The 12,724-nt window shown below is 49.0% G+C and overlaps 1 protein-coding gene across 2 annotated transcripts in view; it reads left to right on the plus strand.

The window, feature by feature from the left end:
* Nucleotides 1-768: 768 nt before the first annotated feature.
* Nucleotides 769-12,724, plus strand: part of MINDY3 (MINDY lysine 48 deubiquitinase 3) — a 74,419-nt gene continuing 62,463 nt past the window's right edge. The window contains exon 1 of one of the 2 annotated variants that reach the window (XM_054390158.1): nucleotides 769-865. In XM_054390158.1, coding sequence (XP_054246133.1) covers nucleotides 769-865 — 97 coding nt within the window. Of the gene's footprint in view, nucleotides 866-11,680; nucleotides 11,697-12,724 lie in introns of those variants that run through there. The other variant, XM_054390159.1, reaches the window with a different exon arrangement.

The following is a 12,724-nucleotide window of genomic DNA, read 5'->3' on the forward strand; positions in this document are numbered from 1 at the left end:
ATCCAGCACACATGCAAGTCTAGCAGTCTTAAATTGCCTACTGTCTGTGTCACACAACGCTTCAGAAGAACAACCTGTACCACCACTCCCTCCTCACCAACACCGCTCTCTTCCCTCAGCTTCTAAAGAAGCGTCCGAAGCAGCCCGTACTCAGCAGAACCCGAACCCAAGGTCCAGAGGGCGAGAGGCACCAAGGGCAGCTGCCAGTTGAAGGCTGCGGCCTCTCCTGCGGGCGGATGGTCAAGGCGGGCTCCTGGCTGTGTTCACCGACAGGCCCAGCCAGGCAGCAAGCCAGCCGCCCGCCCTAGCCGCACGCACGCACACACACCGGTGAGGCCAGAAGCGGTGCCCTGCGAGGCGCGTCCTACTGCCAAGGCTGCGGCCTCGGCACCATCCAGCCTACCGCAACGGCAGCGGGGCACAGCAAAGGAACAGGCTCGGCTCGGCTCCCTTCCCACCGGGCCCCGGCTGCCACCCGAGCCGGCTCGGTTCGGCTCAACCCCTTTCCCACAGGGCCCCGGCCGCCACCCGAGCCCGCTCAGGTCCCTTCCCACCAGACCCCGGACGCCGCCGCGATGCCTGCTGGGAAAGCGGAAGCGGGGCGCGGGCATGCGCAGCTCCGCGAGGCGCAGGCGAGGCCCTGCCCCCAGCCCGAGCGCTCCGCCCGGCCCCGCCCCTGCGCAGGGGCCGCGGCTGCCTCGGCTGCAGCCGCCTCCGCTGCCGGGAAACGCTTCGCCCGCCCGGTCCCAGGGCCGCCGCCGCCCCGTCATGTCCGAGGCGGGCCAGGAGCTTGTCCACCTGGTGTGGGGCAAGAAGGCCGGGCCCCGCGGGCTGGGCGACACCATCTTCTGCCGTTGGGCGCAAGGTACCTGCCGTGCGCCGTTGCCCCGGCCCCACTCCCCACCTGGCCTTTCCCCAGCTTCTGTGCCTGACGGCTTTCTCGATGGGGCCTTTCCTCGGCCCGCCCCGCCGCCTTCGGCCCACCTGCCCGGACACACCCACAGCGCCCTCCGCCTCCGCCGCGGGACTCCGCGTCGCCCGTCTGTCGGTGTCGGTGTGTCTGAGCAGCGGGAGGCGCCGGGAGCGGCGATCGTTGTTCGTGTTCCTGTGCTGCCGGCAGCTCGGCGTGTGGCCGACGGGAAAAGTGATGCAGCAGTTTCACCTGCTCAGTAGTAATTCTTGTAGCTGGGTTGTCTTTTGCGGCAAGTCGTCGGAGGAACTGGTGGGAGGAGTGGGGGAGGAAATGGGTTGCTTAAACACGGCACTCTGTGCCCTGCTTTTGCGTGGCTCATGGAAATGTCAGCAGAAGTTGCCTTTTGTGTTGGTTTGGGGTTTGTTGTTGTTTTTTTCTTTTCTTTTGCGGACAACGTGGGGTTCATACAGACCTGGCAAAAGCAGGGCCAGGCTCGGGACAGCTGTGTGGCTGCTGAAGTGAGCGTGTGCCGTCTTGAGGGCCTGGCCAGAACTAAAGCAACGGCAGCCCAGGAACCTTGGGGTGTTCCTAAGAGATTTTTTCCATATTTACATTATGTAACCTAGATGTAGTTTCTTCTTGATGGAGACTTTCTGGTATCCTTTCTACACTGCAGCTGCAAGGTGTAGTACAGAGAGAAACAGGATGTGCAAGAGATCAGTTTGTGTATCTGTCCTGGTTGAAGGAAGGGGTTCATAACCTTCCCTGTGACTTACTCTCACAATGCCAGGCTGGAAGGGATCCCAAGAATCATCTGCTTCAACGTTTCTAGGTGATAATGGAGTTGAAATGAGCTGACCCAGCACCCTGGCAAGCTGAGTCTCAGAACTGACCAATGTAGGGGAATCCCTTGGGAGATGATTCCAATGTCTCACTGCACTCCCAGTGAAACATTTCCTCCTGCAGTTCAATGGGAATCTCCACAGCAGCAACTTGTCCCTACCACCCCTCATCTTCTCCATGGGGCTGCTTGTGCAAAGGGAGTCTCCATCCTCCAGGCAGCCACCATTTATGTATGCATGGCAATAAAATCTCCCCTGAGCCTTCTCTTCTGAAGGCTGAAGAGCCTCAGCTCTCAGCCTTTCCTCACAGGGCAGGGCTGCCAGGCCTCTGATCATTCTCCTGGCCTTTTCTGGACACGCTCCAGCCTGTATCCTTTTACTATGGGCTTTGAAGAATTCTACTAAAGGTTATGAAGACCACAATAAAAACACCTCTAATTGCTGGGAAAAGTTAATGATAGCAGAATTTATGTACTAAAAAAAAAAAAAATTGAATGCCCTCAAGTGTCAGGATAAAGTCGGTTGAAACACCAGGATGATCTCTGTCCCTTGCTCTCTGGGTTTTTCAGCATGAGTTGTGTAGTTTCAGTAGATCCATGTGTGATACTGAATGGCATCCTGGCTTGGGTCAGAAGCAGGGTGGGCAGCAGGGCCAGGGAGGGAATCATCCTCCTGTGCTCAGCACTGGGGAGGCCACAGCTGGAGTGCTGTGTTCAGCTCTGGGCCCTCACTGCAGGAAGGACATTGAGGGGCTGGAGCCTGTGCAGAGCAGGGCAGTGAGGCTGGAAAAGGGCCTGGAGCCCCTGGGCTAGAGGATGGGCTGAGGGAGCTGGGGGTGTTGAGGCTGGAGAAGAGGAGGCTGAAGGAGACCTCATTGCTCTCTGCAGCTCCCTGAAGGGAGGTTGCAGTGAGCAGGGGGCAGCCTCTGCTCCTTGGTGGCAAGCAACAGGAGCAGATGAAATGGTTCCAGGGTGTGCCAGGGGAGGTTCAGGCTGGATCTCAGGAAATCTTTCTTCCCTGCAAGGGTTCTCAGCCATTGGAATGTTCTGCCCAGGGCAGTGCTGGAGTCAGCATCCCTGGAGGTGTTTCAGCAGTGTGTGGAGCTGGTGCTTAGGGACATGGTTTGGTGTTGAGCCTGCAGTGCTGGGTGGAGAGTTGGACTGGATGAGCCTGGAGGTCTCTTCCAAATGGATGTTTTCTGTGATTCTGTGATTTGGGAGCTACACAGCTTCTCACCTCTCCCAGGACAGAAGGTGCATTACCAGACTGTCATCTCTTTTTTTTTTTTTTTCTCTTTTCCCCAGGTTAATCTGTGTTCAGATAATTCAGGAAGAAATATTTGGAGAAAAAAAATGCCAAACTGCTTCTAAGTTCTACAATTCAAGCAGGTTTAATAAAGCCATTTCCCTAGCAAATCAATTAATTTCATTGAAGTATAAATACTACCTAAAATGTGCCTTTAAGTTTTGGTAAGTGCTAGTGTTTCACTACAGGATGTGTGCAAAGTCAGAAAAAGAAACTGATGTTAAAAAGTTTAATTATTTCTTCAACAGGTAATGTGAGATCACCAAAACTGCCCTTTCCAAGGTGATTTGTCTGTGAGATATTAGGCAGTTTCAGAATTTCTTGAGCTGTGTGTTGTAATGCTCCACATTTGTAATCAGATGGGGGATTAATGGAAAGGGCCTCTTGTGTACCTGGTGTTTCCTGGCCAGGAGCTATTATTTCTTCTGTGTCTTTAGTGAAAGTCCTGTAACTGTGCTGTGTAGCAAGGCTGTTCCCCTCTCTGTATCCTCTTTAATCAGTTTTGTGTAGCACAAGCACACGACAATAAGTTACTGTGTTGTTTGGAGGTCTTGTGCTGGGAATGGAGAATTTTCTGTGCTGTTGAGAAAGTTCTGCACTACTTGCCTGCTGTGAAGGAGTCTTCTCAGCAGTGACTTTAGCAAGAATGTTCTAAAACCCAAATGGAGAAATGAAGCTTTGTTTTTCCAGGGAGTTCAAAGGTGCAAAGGCAGACCTTTGTTTCATATCCCATGTACAGAAAGTATCAAACACTGCTTTGCTGTTGGGAGGCTTTCAGAGCAGTGCCAGCACTGCTGTTTATTTCAGGTACTTTCTGATGTTGTCTGATCTTTTCTCAAACCCTTTGGAAGCTGAGAACCATAACTCACACTTGGGGAGGGAAGTGTAGGGAAGGTGTTGAGCAATGTGAGACTGGAAGCAGTCAGATTCCTGGTGAAGACAGCAGTGCTCAGTCCTCCTCCTCATGCACCAAGCTCCTTACTCAGCGTGTTTGCTTGACCAGAACTGCAGTCTGGTCTGCAGGCAGCACTCAGGGCTGAGCCAGCTCACCTGGATGTGCTGTTTGGAGTTGGGGGCAGTGCTCAGGGCTGAGCCAGCTCACCTGGATGTGCTGTTTGGAGTTGGGGGCATGCATTCTCTTGCTTTGCTGCACTGACAACTTTAAATGTGTTGGTTTGATTCCTGACTTAACAAAAGCATGGCTGTGAAGCTGTTGTTGCAGTTGGTGGGTTTGGGGTTTTTGAGTGTTATATTTTAAATAGAATTTTTTAATGGTTGCAGCAGAATTTGCAGTTTGAAGCTTGTGAATCCCATTCTCCAGAATCCTCGAAGTAGACACAATGTAATGCAGATGTAGTTGAGGCTGCACTTCTGTGTTTCCTGGCATAGATTTATGATAACTTGGGAAGAGATAGGAGGAGGACTGAATTCTAAGGAAGCACCCATGTCAGGAGTGATTTTCTTTAGGGATCCAAGATACAAACTCCCTTTATACAGCTGCTCTTCCGATCAGTCCTAAGGCCTATAGCCCCAGGTCTGCACTACTGTGAATGTCTGACAGATGTGAGCACAGCATTCCTTCAGAATTGCCTAAGCTGCTTTCCAGTGCTCTTTGGAAAGAAAGATATGGGACAGGTCTTTCAAAACACCTATTTACCCTCAAAAGCAGAGCATGAATCTGTTAATACAACAGTTTGTGTATGTGTGTGATGTACAGTGTGAAAAGGTTTGTTTTGTCTAGATCCTCTTCCAGCTTCCAAGCTGAGAGCTGGGTGAGTAGGTTGACAACTTTCTTTTTCTTCCCTGTTCTTTCCAGATTTCCTTTTTTTTTATATACATGCCTGGAGCTCACTTTGTGATCTAATGCATTTAAACATCACCAGATTTGCTTTTATTCCATCCTTGGTGGAGGAGCTACATTCTGTAGTATTGTTTTTAAGTCATTGTTAGACCATGACCAAGGCAGGGCTACCAGGAAATAATATTTTTACCAGATCAATAGGTACATTTTGAGCAACTCTTCAAGGAGCTACATTCTGTAGTATTGTTTTTAAGTCATTGTTAGACCATGACCAAGGCAGGGCTACCAGGAAATAATATTTTTACCAGATCAATAGGTACATTTTGAACAACTCTTCAAAACCTTAGATGGAAATGGCAGTTTGAAAGGTGCACCTCTATGTGTGTGATAATGTTTGATTCATTTGGGTGATGGGGGAGAAATGGTCACTGTGTACTTGTTGCTGTTCTGGTGACTGCTGTATAGGATGCTTGCATTTGTCTGCTTTCTCTTTGGGTTCCATGCTCCTCAATGCAAACAGTTAAACAGCAAGCAAAGCAAAAGCATTCTTCATTTATTATTCACAGCCAGAGTAAAAACAGGTGTAGGTTGTGCAAGCAGCTGGAGGAAGTGGTTGCACCTATTGGCTCACCTCTGCCTACTTGTTGCTCAGTCTTCAGGTGTTGCCTCTTCAGATCTTTTGGTGGAGTTGCTTTTGAAGCTTCTTTGGTTGCTTTATTGCTGCCAGTCACACTTAGCAAAGTAAACCTTGGTGACTGCTCTCCACATCAGGGTCTGTGGACTGTTTTTAAAGCATCTGTACAAATTAAGCAAGAAGTTAGAAGCCAGATCTGCTGCCTACAAGTTGCACATCATGTGGGGAAAAATGCTGAAGTATTCAAAGAAAGTAGTGCTGATGACTACTGACTTAGAGTTTCTGTTTCTAAGTGGCAGAGGTTGCTAATTCTGTCATTAGGTCTTTCTTGCTAAAGCAAGCCACGCTGCAACCTGGGGCAGCAGCAGCTCTTGGAGAAGAGCAGGGATGTGCTGCTGAGAGCAGCTGCCCAACAGCCTTCTCTAGGGAGGAATTTCCATGCTCCCTTGTGTACTGGAAGATTCTTTCCTCCCTGGGAGCAGTGCATTGCTTTTGGGGGGTGATAGTCTCTTTTCAGACAAAAAAAGCACATCTTGCTGATTTAGACTGTCCAAGTCCTTTTTGTGCTGTATAAAGGGTATGTTGTACACAGAGCTGATACACACAGATCATCATTTAAAGGGTTCTTCCATAGGGTGTGGTTTGCTTAAGATAATGAATTCATTTTTAAGGAGGCAAAAACTTTTGTGAAGCTTGCTGAATGAAACGTTAGGCTTTGAGGCAGAAATACAATTTTTTTGAGGGACTATCTGTGCCATTACCTGTCAGTCACAGCTTCACACTGTTACACTGGAAGGAGAATAGAAGATGCCGTTCACTGAAAAGTCATAGAATAGTTTGGGTTGGAAGGGACCTTAAGACCATTTAGTTCCAGTCGCCCTGCCAGGGACTGGGGCACCTCCTTCTAACCAGGCTGGTGTCCTGGCTTGAGTTAGGACAGGAATAATTATCTTCTCAGTTCAGATCTGGCTGGCTTATGGTCTTACACAATCACTCCAGCACTTGATTAACTCCATACAAAACAGCTCTTAAATGTCTTAAATACTGTCTTGGTCTGAGCTCGAGCAGCACTGATCCTGCTCACTGCTGTCCCTTCCCTGCTCAGTGCCTGCTCAGCAGCTGCACTCTCTGAAGCTCAGGCCATGCTCAGTGGCTGCTGCCAGCACTGACAATGCTCAATGGCTCTGGGCAGTGCCAAGGGCTGCGGTGCAGACCAAGGGCACTGCTGCATCTTCTGGGGGTATAGAGGCTGCACCTGGGGGAGGAGGGGACAGTGCAGGTGACCCTAAGCTGACCATTGAGGGATTCCATCCCATGGATGATGTGTTTGTTGTGAAGCAGAGGGGTCAGCAAGGTCTTCTTCCTCTTCTTCAAAGGCTGGTGTCTGTGGAGGGCTGTTTTGCCTTTGATTCCAATCTACAAGTTCCTGAATCCAGTTCCAGAATCCGGCTCCTGAATCTGGTTCCCATCTATTGCTGAGTCCATCCTGGGGCTCCTGCACTAGCATCAGGGCTGACAGTGACTGATTGCCCTCAGGGGTTGGGTTCCACATTGATTTGTCTCTCTTGGTATCTATTTCAGTTTATTGTTATTATTTCACTAAGGCGGTTCCAGTTTCTTTCTCACCCCATCAGCCTCTCTCCCTAGTTGCCTTTCTCTGCCCTTTGGGAAGGCAGAGGGGTCCATAGAGAGCCTCTGGCACTCAGTTAGTGGTAAGCCCAGCCCTGACAGCACATAAGTGAAGTTAAGAAGATTGTATTCTCTAGTTAATGTGGTTGGAATACACACAGAGCAGTAAGAATTTGAAGTGGCCTGTGACACGTTTATCTAAATCATTAGTGAACCCTATAACTCTTTGCTGCTGCCTGGGCCCAGAAAGGACTATCTGGAGAGACAGTGTCCTTGCTTTAAGAAAGGACATGGTGCCGGCAAGTCCAGCTTTACTTTGGCTATGACCAACAGACTTAAAGAATATAAAAGACTGTGTAGCCGTTCAGAGACTTGGACAGACTGAGAGCTGGGCAGAGAGGAACCTGCTGAGGTTCAACAAGGATAAGTGCAGAGTCCTGCACCTGGGAAGGAAGAATAAACTGCAGCAGTATAGGCTGTGAGGGGATCTGCTGGAGAGCAGCCCCCTGGAGAAGGACCTGGGAGTGCTGGTGGACAACAAGTTCTGCATGGCACAGCAATGTGCCCTGGTGGCCAAGAAGGCCAATGGGGTCCTGGGGTGCATTCAGAGGAGTGTGTGCAGCAGATCCAGGGAGGTTCTCCTCCCCCTCTGCTCTGCCCTGCTGAGACCTCACCTGGAATATTGCATCCAGTTCTGGGCTCCCCAGGTCAGGAGGGACAGGGATCTGCTGGAAAGAGTCCAAGGGAGGGCTCCAAGGATGCTGAAGGGACTGGAGCCCTGCCTGGGGAGGAGAGGCTGAGAGCCCTGGGGCTGTTCAGTCTGGAGAGGAGAAGGCTGAGAGGGATCTGATCAATGTCTATCAATAGCTGAGGGGTGGGGGTCAGGAAGGAAGGGACAGGGAGAGCCTCTGCTCACTTGTGCCCTGGGATAGGACAAGGAGCAATGGATGGAAACTACAGCACAGGAGGTTCTACCTCAACATGAGGAAGAACTTCTTGATTGTAATGGTCCCAGAGCACTGGAGCAGGCTGCCCAGAGAGGTTGTGGAGTCTCTTTGTCTGGAGCCTTTGCAGCCCTGTCTGGATGTGTTCCTGTGTGACCTGTGCTGGGTTCTATGGTCCTGCTCTGGCAGGGGCGTTGGACTAGAAGATCTGCAGAGATGTCTTCCAACCCCAAACATCCTGTGAGCCTATGACAAAAAGGTCATAAAAGTCTCTCATGGAAGGCTTTTAGCAGGGTACAGATGCAGAAGCTTCAGTCAAAATCCAGAAGTTCCATAGAGCAGGTTTAGCTGGTTTGTTTTTCACAGAGGTGTGACAAAAAGCAGACACACTGCATTCTTGCCTTGTTTCCTTGTTCCCAATCTAGTGGGAGCTACCAGGTAATTTGGATACTTTCCTCAAACCCTTCTTGGCTCATTACCCACAACACATTACGAGGAGTTTTGTTTTAAATGCTCCTTTCTATTACGTGTGGGAAAAGTTATTTTGTTGGGCATTTTTTCCTCCTCCCAGAAAAAGTAAAAAACTGCAGAGCCATACCCAGAATGTGTCTGACCTTCCACCCCCAGCTCTAGAGAAAGGATGAAACATTAAGACCTTTTGTAAACCTTGTACTTGGGGGATTAGATTATCCTACTGTTTCTGTTGGACAGAGCTTGTATCACAGGCTCACAAGATGTTAGGGGTTGGAAGGGACCTCTGGAGACCTTCCAGTCCAACCCCCTTCCAGAGCAGCACCATAGAACCCAGCACAGGTCACACAGGAACACATCCAGACAGGGCTGCAAAGGCTCCAGACAAAGAGACTCCACAACCTCTCTGGGCAGCCTGCTCCAGTGCTCTGGGACCATTACAGTCAAGAAGTTCTTCCTCATGTTGAGGTGGAACCTCCTGTGCTGTAGTTTCCATCCATTGCTCCTTGTCCTACCCCAGGGCACAAGTGAGCAGAGGCTCTCCCTGTCCCTTCCTTCCTGACCCCCACCCCTCAGCTATTGATAGGCATTGATCAGATCCCTCTCAGCCTTCTCCTCTCCAGACTGAACAGCCCCAGGGCTCTCAGCCTCTCCTCCCCAGGCAGTGCTCCAGTCCCTTCAGCATCCTTGTAGCCCTCCCTTGGACTCTTTCCAGCAGATCCCTGTCCCTCTCGACCTGGGGAGCCCAGAACTGGATGCAATATTCCAGGTGAGGTCTCAGCAGGGCAGAGCAGAGGGGGAGGAGAACCTCCCTGGATGTGCTGCGCACACTCCTCTGAATGCCCCCAGGATCCCATTGGCCTTCTTGGCCACCAGGGCACATTGCTGTGCCATGCAGAACTTGTTGTCCACCAGCACTCTCAGGTCCATTTCCAGGGGGCTGCTCTCTAGCAGAACCCCTCCCAGCCTGTACTGCTGCAGTTTATTCTTCCTTCCCAGGTGCAGGACTCTGCACTTACCCTTGTTGAGCCGCATCCCAAAAGAGGAAAATAAATTCCACGGTGGAACACCAAAGTTCCATGGTGGGAGGCTGGGTCAGCAAAGAACAGGATGAAGAAATGGAGAGCACATCACCTTTGTAGGTAGATTGGATCAGAGAGAGCAAAGGGGTTTTCCTAACGTGGTTGGTGTTGCATGTCTGTGTCATTCACCTAGAAGTGATTCTTGCACAGAGTGAAGACACTGAAGGGTGTAAAGTGTCCTCTGTAGAGTGACAGTGTTAGTAATGTGTAGAGTACCATGGAGGTCAATAAAATACTTACTGTTTAGAAAGAGGCAAATAAGAAAAAGGTGCAGGAAAGCAGTGGAATGGTCATAAAATAAGGATGTGTGGGTTCTGTAGTTCTTTGGACCACTCTGTGTAGTATTAGCAGGTAATTAAGTCAGAGGTTCATTTTGGCAGCCTGTGTGTAGAAGGGCTGAGAATGAGGTGTGAGAAATGAAAGGTGAGCCTTGGTAAATGCTGAGTTTGGGGAGATAAGGAGAATAAAACTTTGGGGGGTAAATAAGGAAAACTAAACTTTGTATGATTAATAGTTTGCAAAGGATGTAAGGACAGATTTGGGGATATCATAATCACCACAGGTCAAACGACTGGGCAATACAGTAATTGCTAGCAGGAATCTAGCTCTGCTTCAGCACCCCCTGCCCCAACCTGAGAGGTAAAAGCAGTTAGGCAGCAGTGGTGTCACAAATGGGAGCAGTGGAGCATGTCAGAGGGTTATGAATGCCAAGGAAGATGGATGGCAGTGTTACTGCTTGATGTTTCCTATAGGTAGGTGGTGATAATCACGAGTAAAAGGCAGCAGATTAAAAAAAAACACATTATTTTGGCTGTATTGCATCTGGTTTGCTCCTGAAACATTATCAGTATGACTGGTTAAGAGTTACAGTAGAATCAGAGAATCACAAAATCCTTTTGTTGGGTAAAGACCTCCAAGGTCTTTGAGTCCAACCAGCAACCCAACCCCACCATGGCCACTAAACCATGTCCTGAAGTGCTATGGCCACAGGCTTCTTGAACACCTCCATACATGGGGACCCCACCACCTCCTTGGGCAGCCTGTGCCAATTCCTGACCACTCTTTCCACAGACGAATTTTTCCTCATCTCCAGCCTAACCCTCCCCTGGCACAATTTCAGGCCATTTTCTCTCATTCTGTCATCCTGATACTGGGGAGTAGAGACCAACTCCTGCCTCACTACCACCTCTTTTTAGGGTTGTAGTGGAGGGAGTAAAATGTGTCTTGATCAGAGATGCTAGTCTTAGTTGGTAGTTTAAAGGGTGGCCAGGCCATTCCTACCGGTCAAGGAGGAGCATGGAGCTGGTGAGTGTCTACAGATTGCTTAAGGTATGAGTATTGTGGAGGACAAAACAAGGTAAGGAGGTGCACTTGCAGGCTGAGATAGACTTGACCCCAGATAGACTTCAGATCATTGGTTTCTGAAATTCTGCTAGAATCTGACTTCAGATTTTGTAGAAGTTTAAAAAAGTAAGTAAGACCAAAATCTCTGAATCCCAGCTTTATGCTTAAGAGCTTTTAGAACTTGGGTGTTTATTAAGCATTAAGGAACATTTGGATAAGAACAAATGAAGTGTTCCTTTAGCTATCACACATGGGTTTTGCCTGTGCTTGTGTGCTGTCAGAAAACCAGAGAAAATGGCCTCAAGTTGTGCCAGAGGAGGTTTAAGTTGGAGATTAGGAAAAATTTATTTTCCTGAAAGGGTTGTTGAGTACTGGAAGAGGCTGCTCAGGGAAGTGGTTGAATCATCATCCCTGGAGGTATTTAAAAGCTGTGGAGGTGTGGTACTGATGGACATGGTTTAGCAACAGATTTAGTAGTATTAGATTAGTGGTTGGACCTGATGATCTTAAAGGTCTTTTTCCAAGCAAACGAATGCTATGATTCTGTGCAATGTCAATCTGGCATGGCCTGTCTGAGGTTTTTTATTCATTCTGTTGGTTCACACTCAGTTTTCTTTATTTTTAGGAAGCTGTTTTGAAAAACAGGGCAGGGTTAAGCTTTCTGTTAAAAGCCTGGAGAAATGGAACATACTCAAGAGTCCCTAAGTGTGCTTTCATGGTAGCACATCCAAGTATATTGTTTTTCTGCAGTGGGTAAATCACTAAAACAACTAAAAACCCTCTTGTTGCAGTCTGCATGCAGTAACTCTTCAAAGCAGAGGAAGACTTAACCCTTGAATGTAATTTTTTTGTGCCTGCCCAAACTAATTCAGCTTGTTGAAAGGACTGGGGATGTCTCTTACCAAGGCATGGTGGCAGGGGAGGGAGGTGGCACCAGGGCAAACTTGGCTTGAAGGGGGATCCGTGGAGCTTCGTTGCTACATGATGTGATGCTGATTTAAGTCTGTGGCTCGGTGTGCATTTGGATTTTGGATGTCACACACATCTTTGTAAGGCACATTTGTATATTCAATTTAAGAAAAAACCAAAAAACAACCCTGGAGCGTTCTGTCAGATACTTTTAAGTCAGTTTAAGAACTGTGAGTGTATTGATCCATTAAGCAAAAATAAGAAGTTCACCTTATCCAAAACCTCTCATTTCTTTGATGAAATGTGGGCTCCAAAATGTGATGCTGTCTCTACAGCTTGGGGTGATGTACCTGACATGCAGCAGTGTGGGAGTCTGCAGTGTGGGGATGCATTTCCCCAGTTCAAATTCACAGCATGGGCAATTGGTCATGGATGTGCATTTGACACAGAATCACAGAGTGGTACGGGTTGGACCTGTGGGGATCATTTGGTCCAGCAGCCTCCCTCTGGAGCAGGTTCCCCCATGAGAAATGCAAGCTATGAATAACCCTATCTTGAGGACAGGTGCAAGGGCAAGGTGAAACAAACCCTTTTGCAGTGATTACACAGGTGTGTGCTCTGTCTTTCAGGATGTGACTGTAAGATAGTGCTGAAATACAAACTGAAGAGCACAGCATCACAGGATGCTAGGCATTGGAAAGGACCTCTGGAGATCTTCCACTCCAACCCCTCTGCTAGAGCAGGACCATAGAATCCAGCACAGGTCACACAGGAACACATCCAGATGAGTCTGGAAAGTCTCCAGAGAAGATGGAGAGGGGAAATGTGTGTTCTTGCATCTCAGCAAAGA

This window comes from Indicator indicator, chromosome 20, assembly GCF_027791375.1.
Source record: "Indicator indicator isolate 239-I01 chromosome 20, UM_Iind_1.1, whole genome shotgun sequence".
Taxonomy (NCBI): domain Eukaryota; kingdom Metazoa; phylum Chordata; class Aves; order Piciformes; family Indicatoridae; genus Indicator; species Indicator indicator.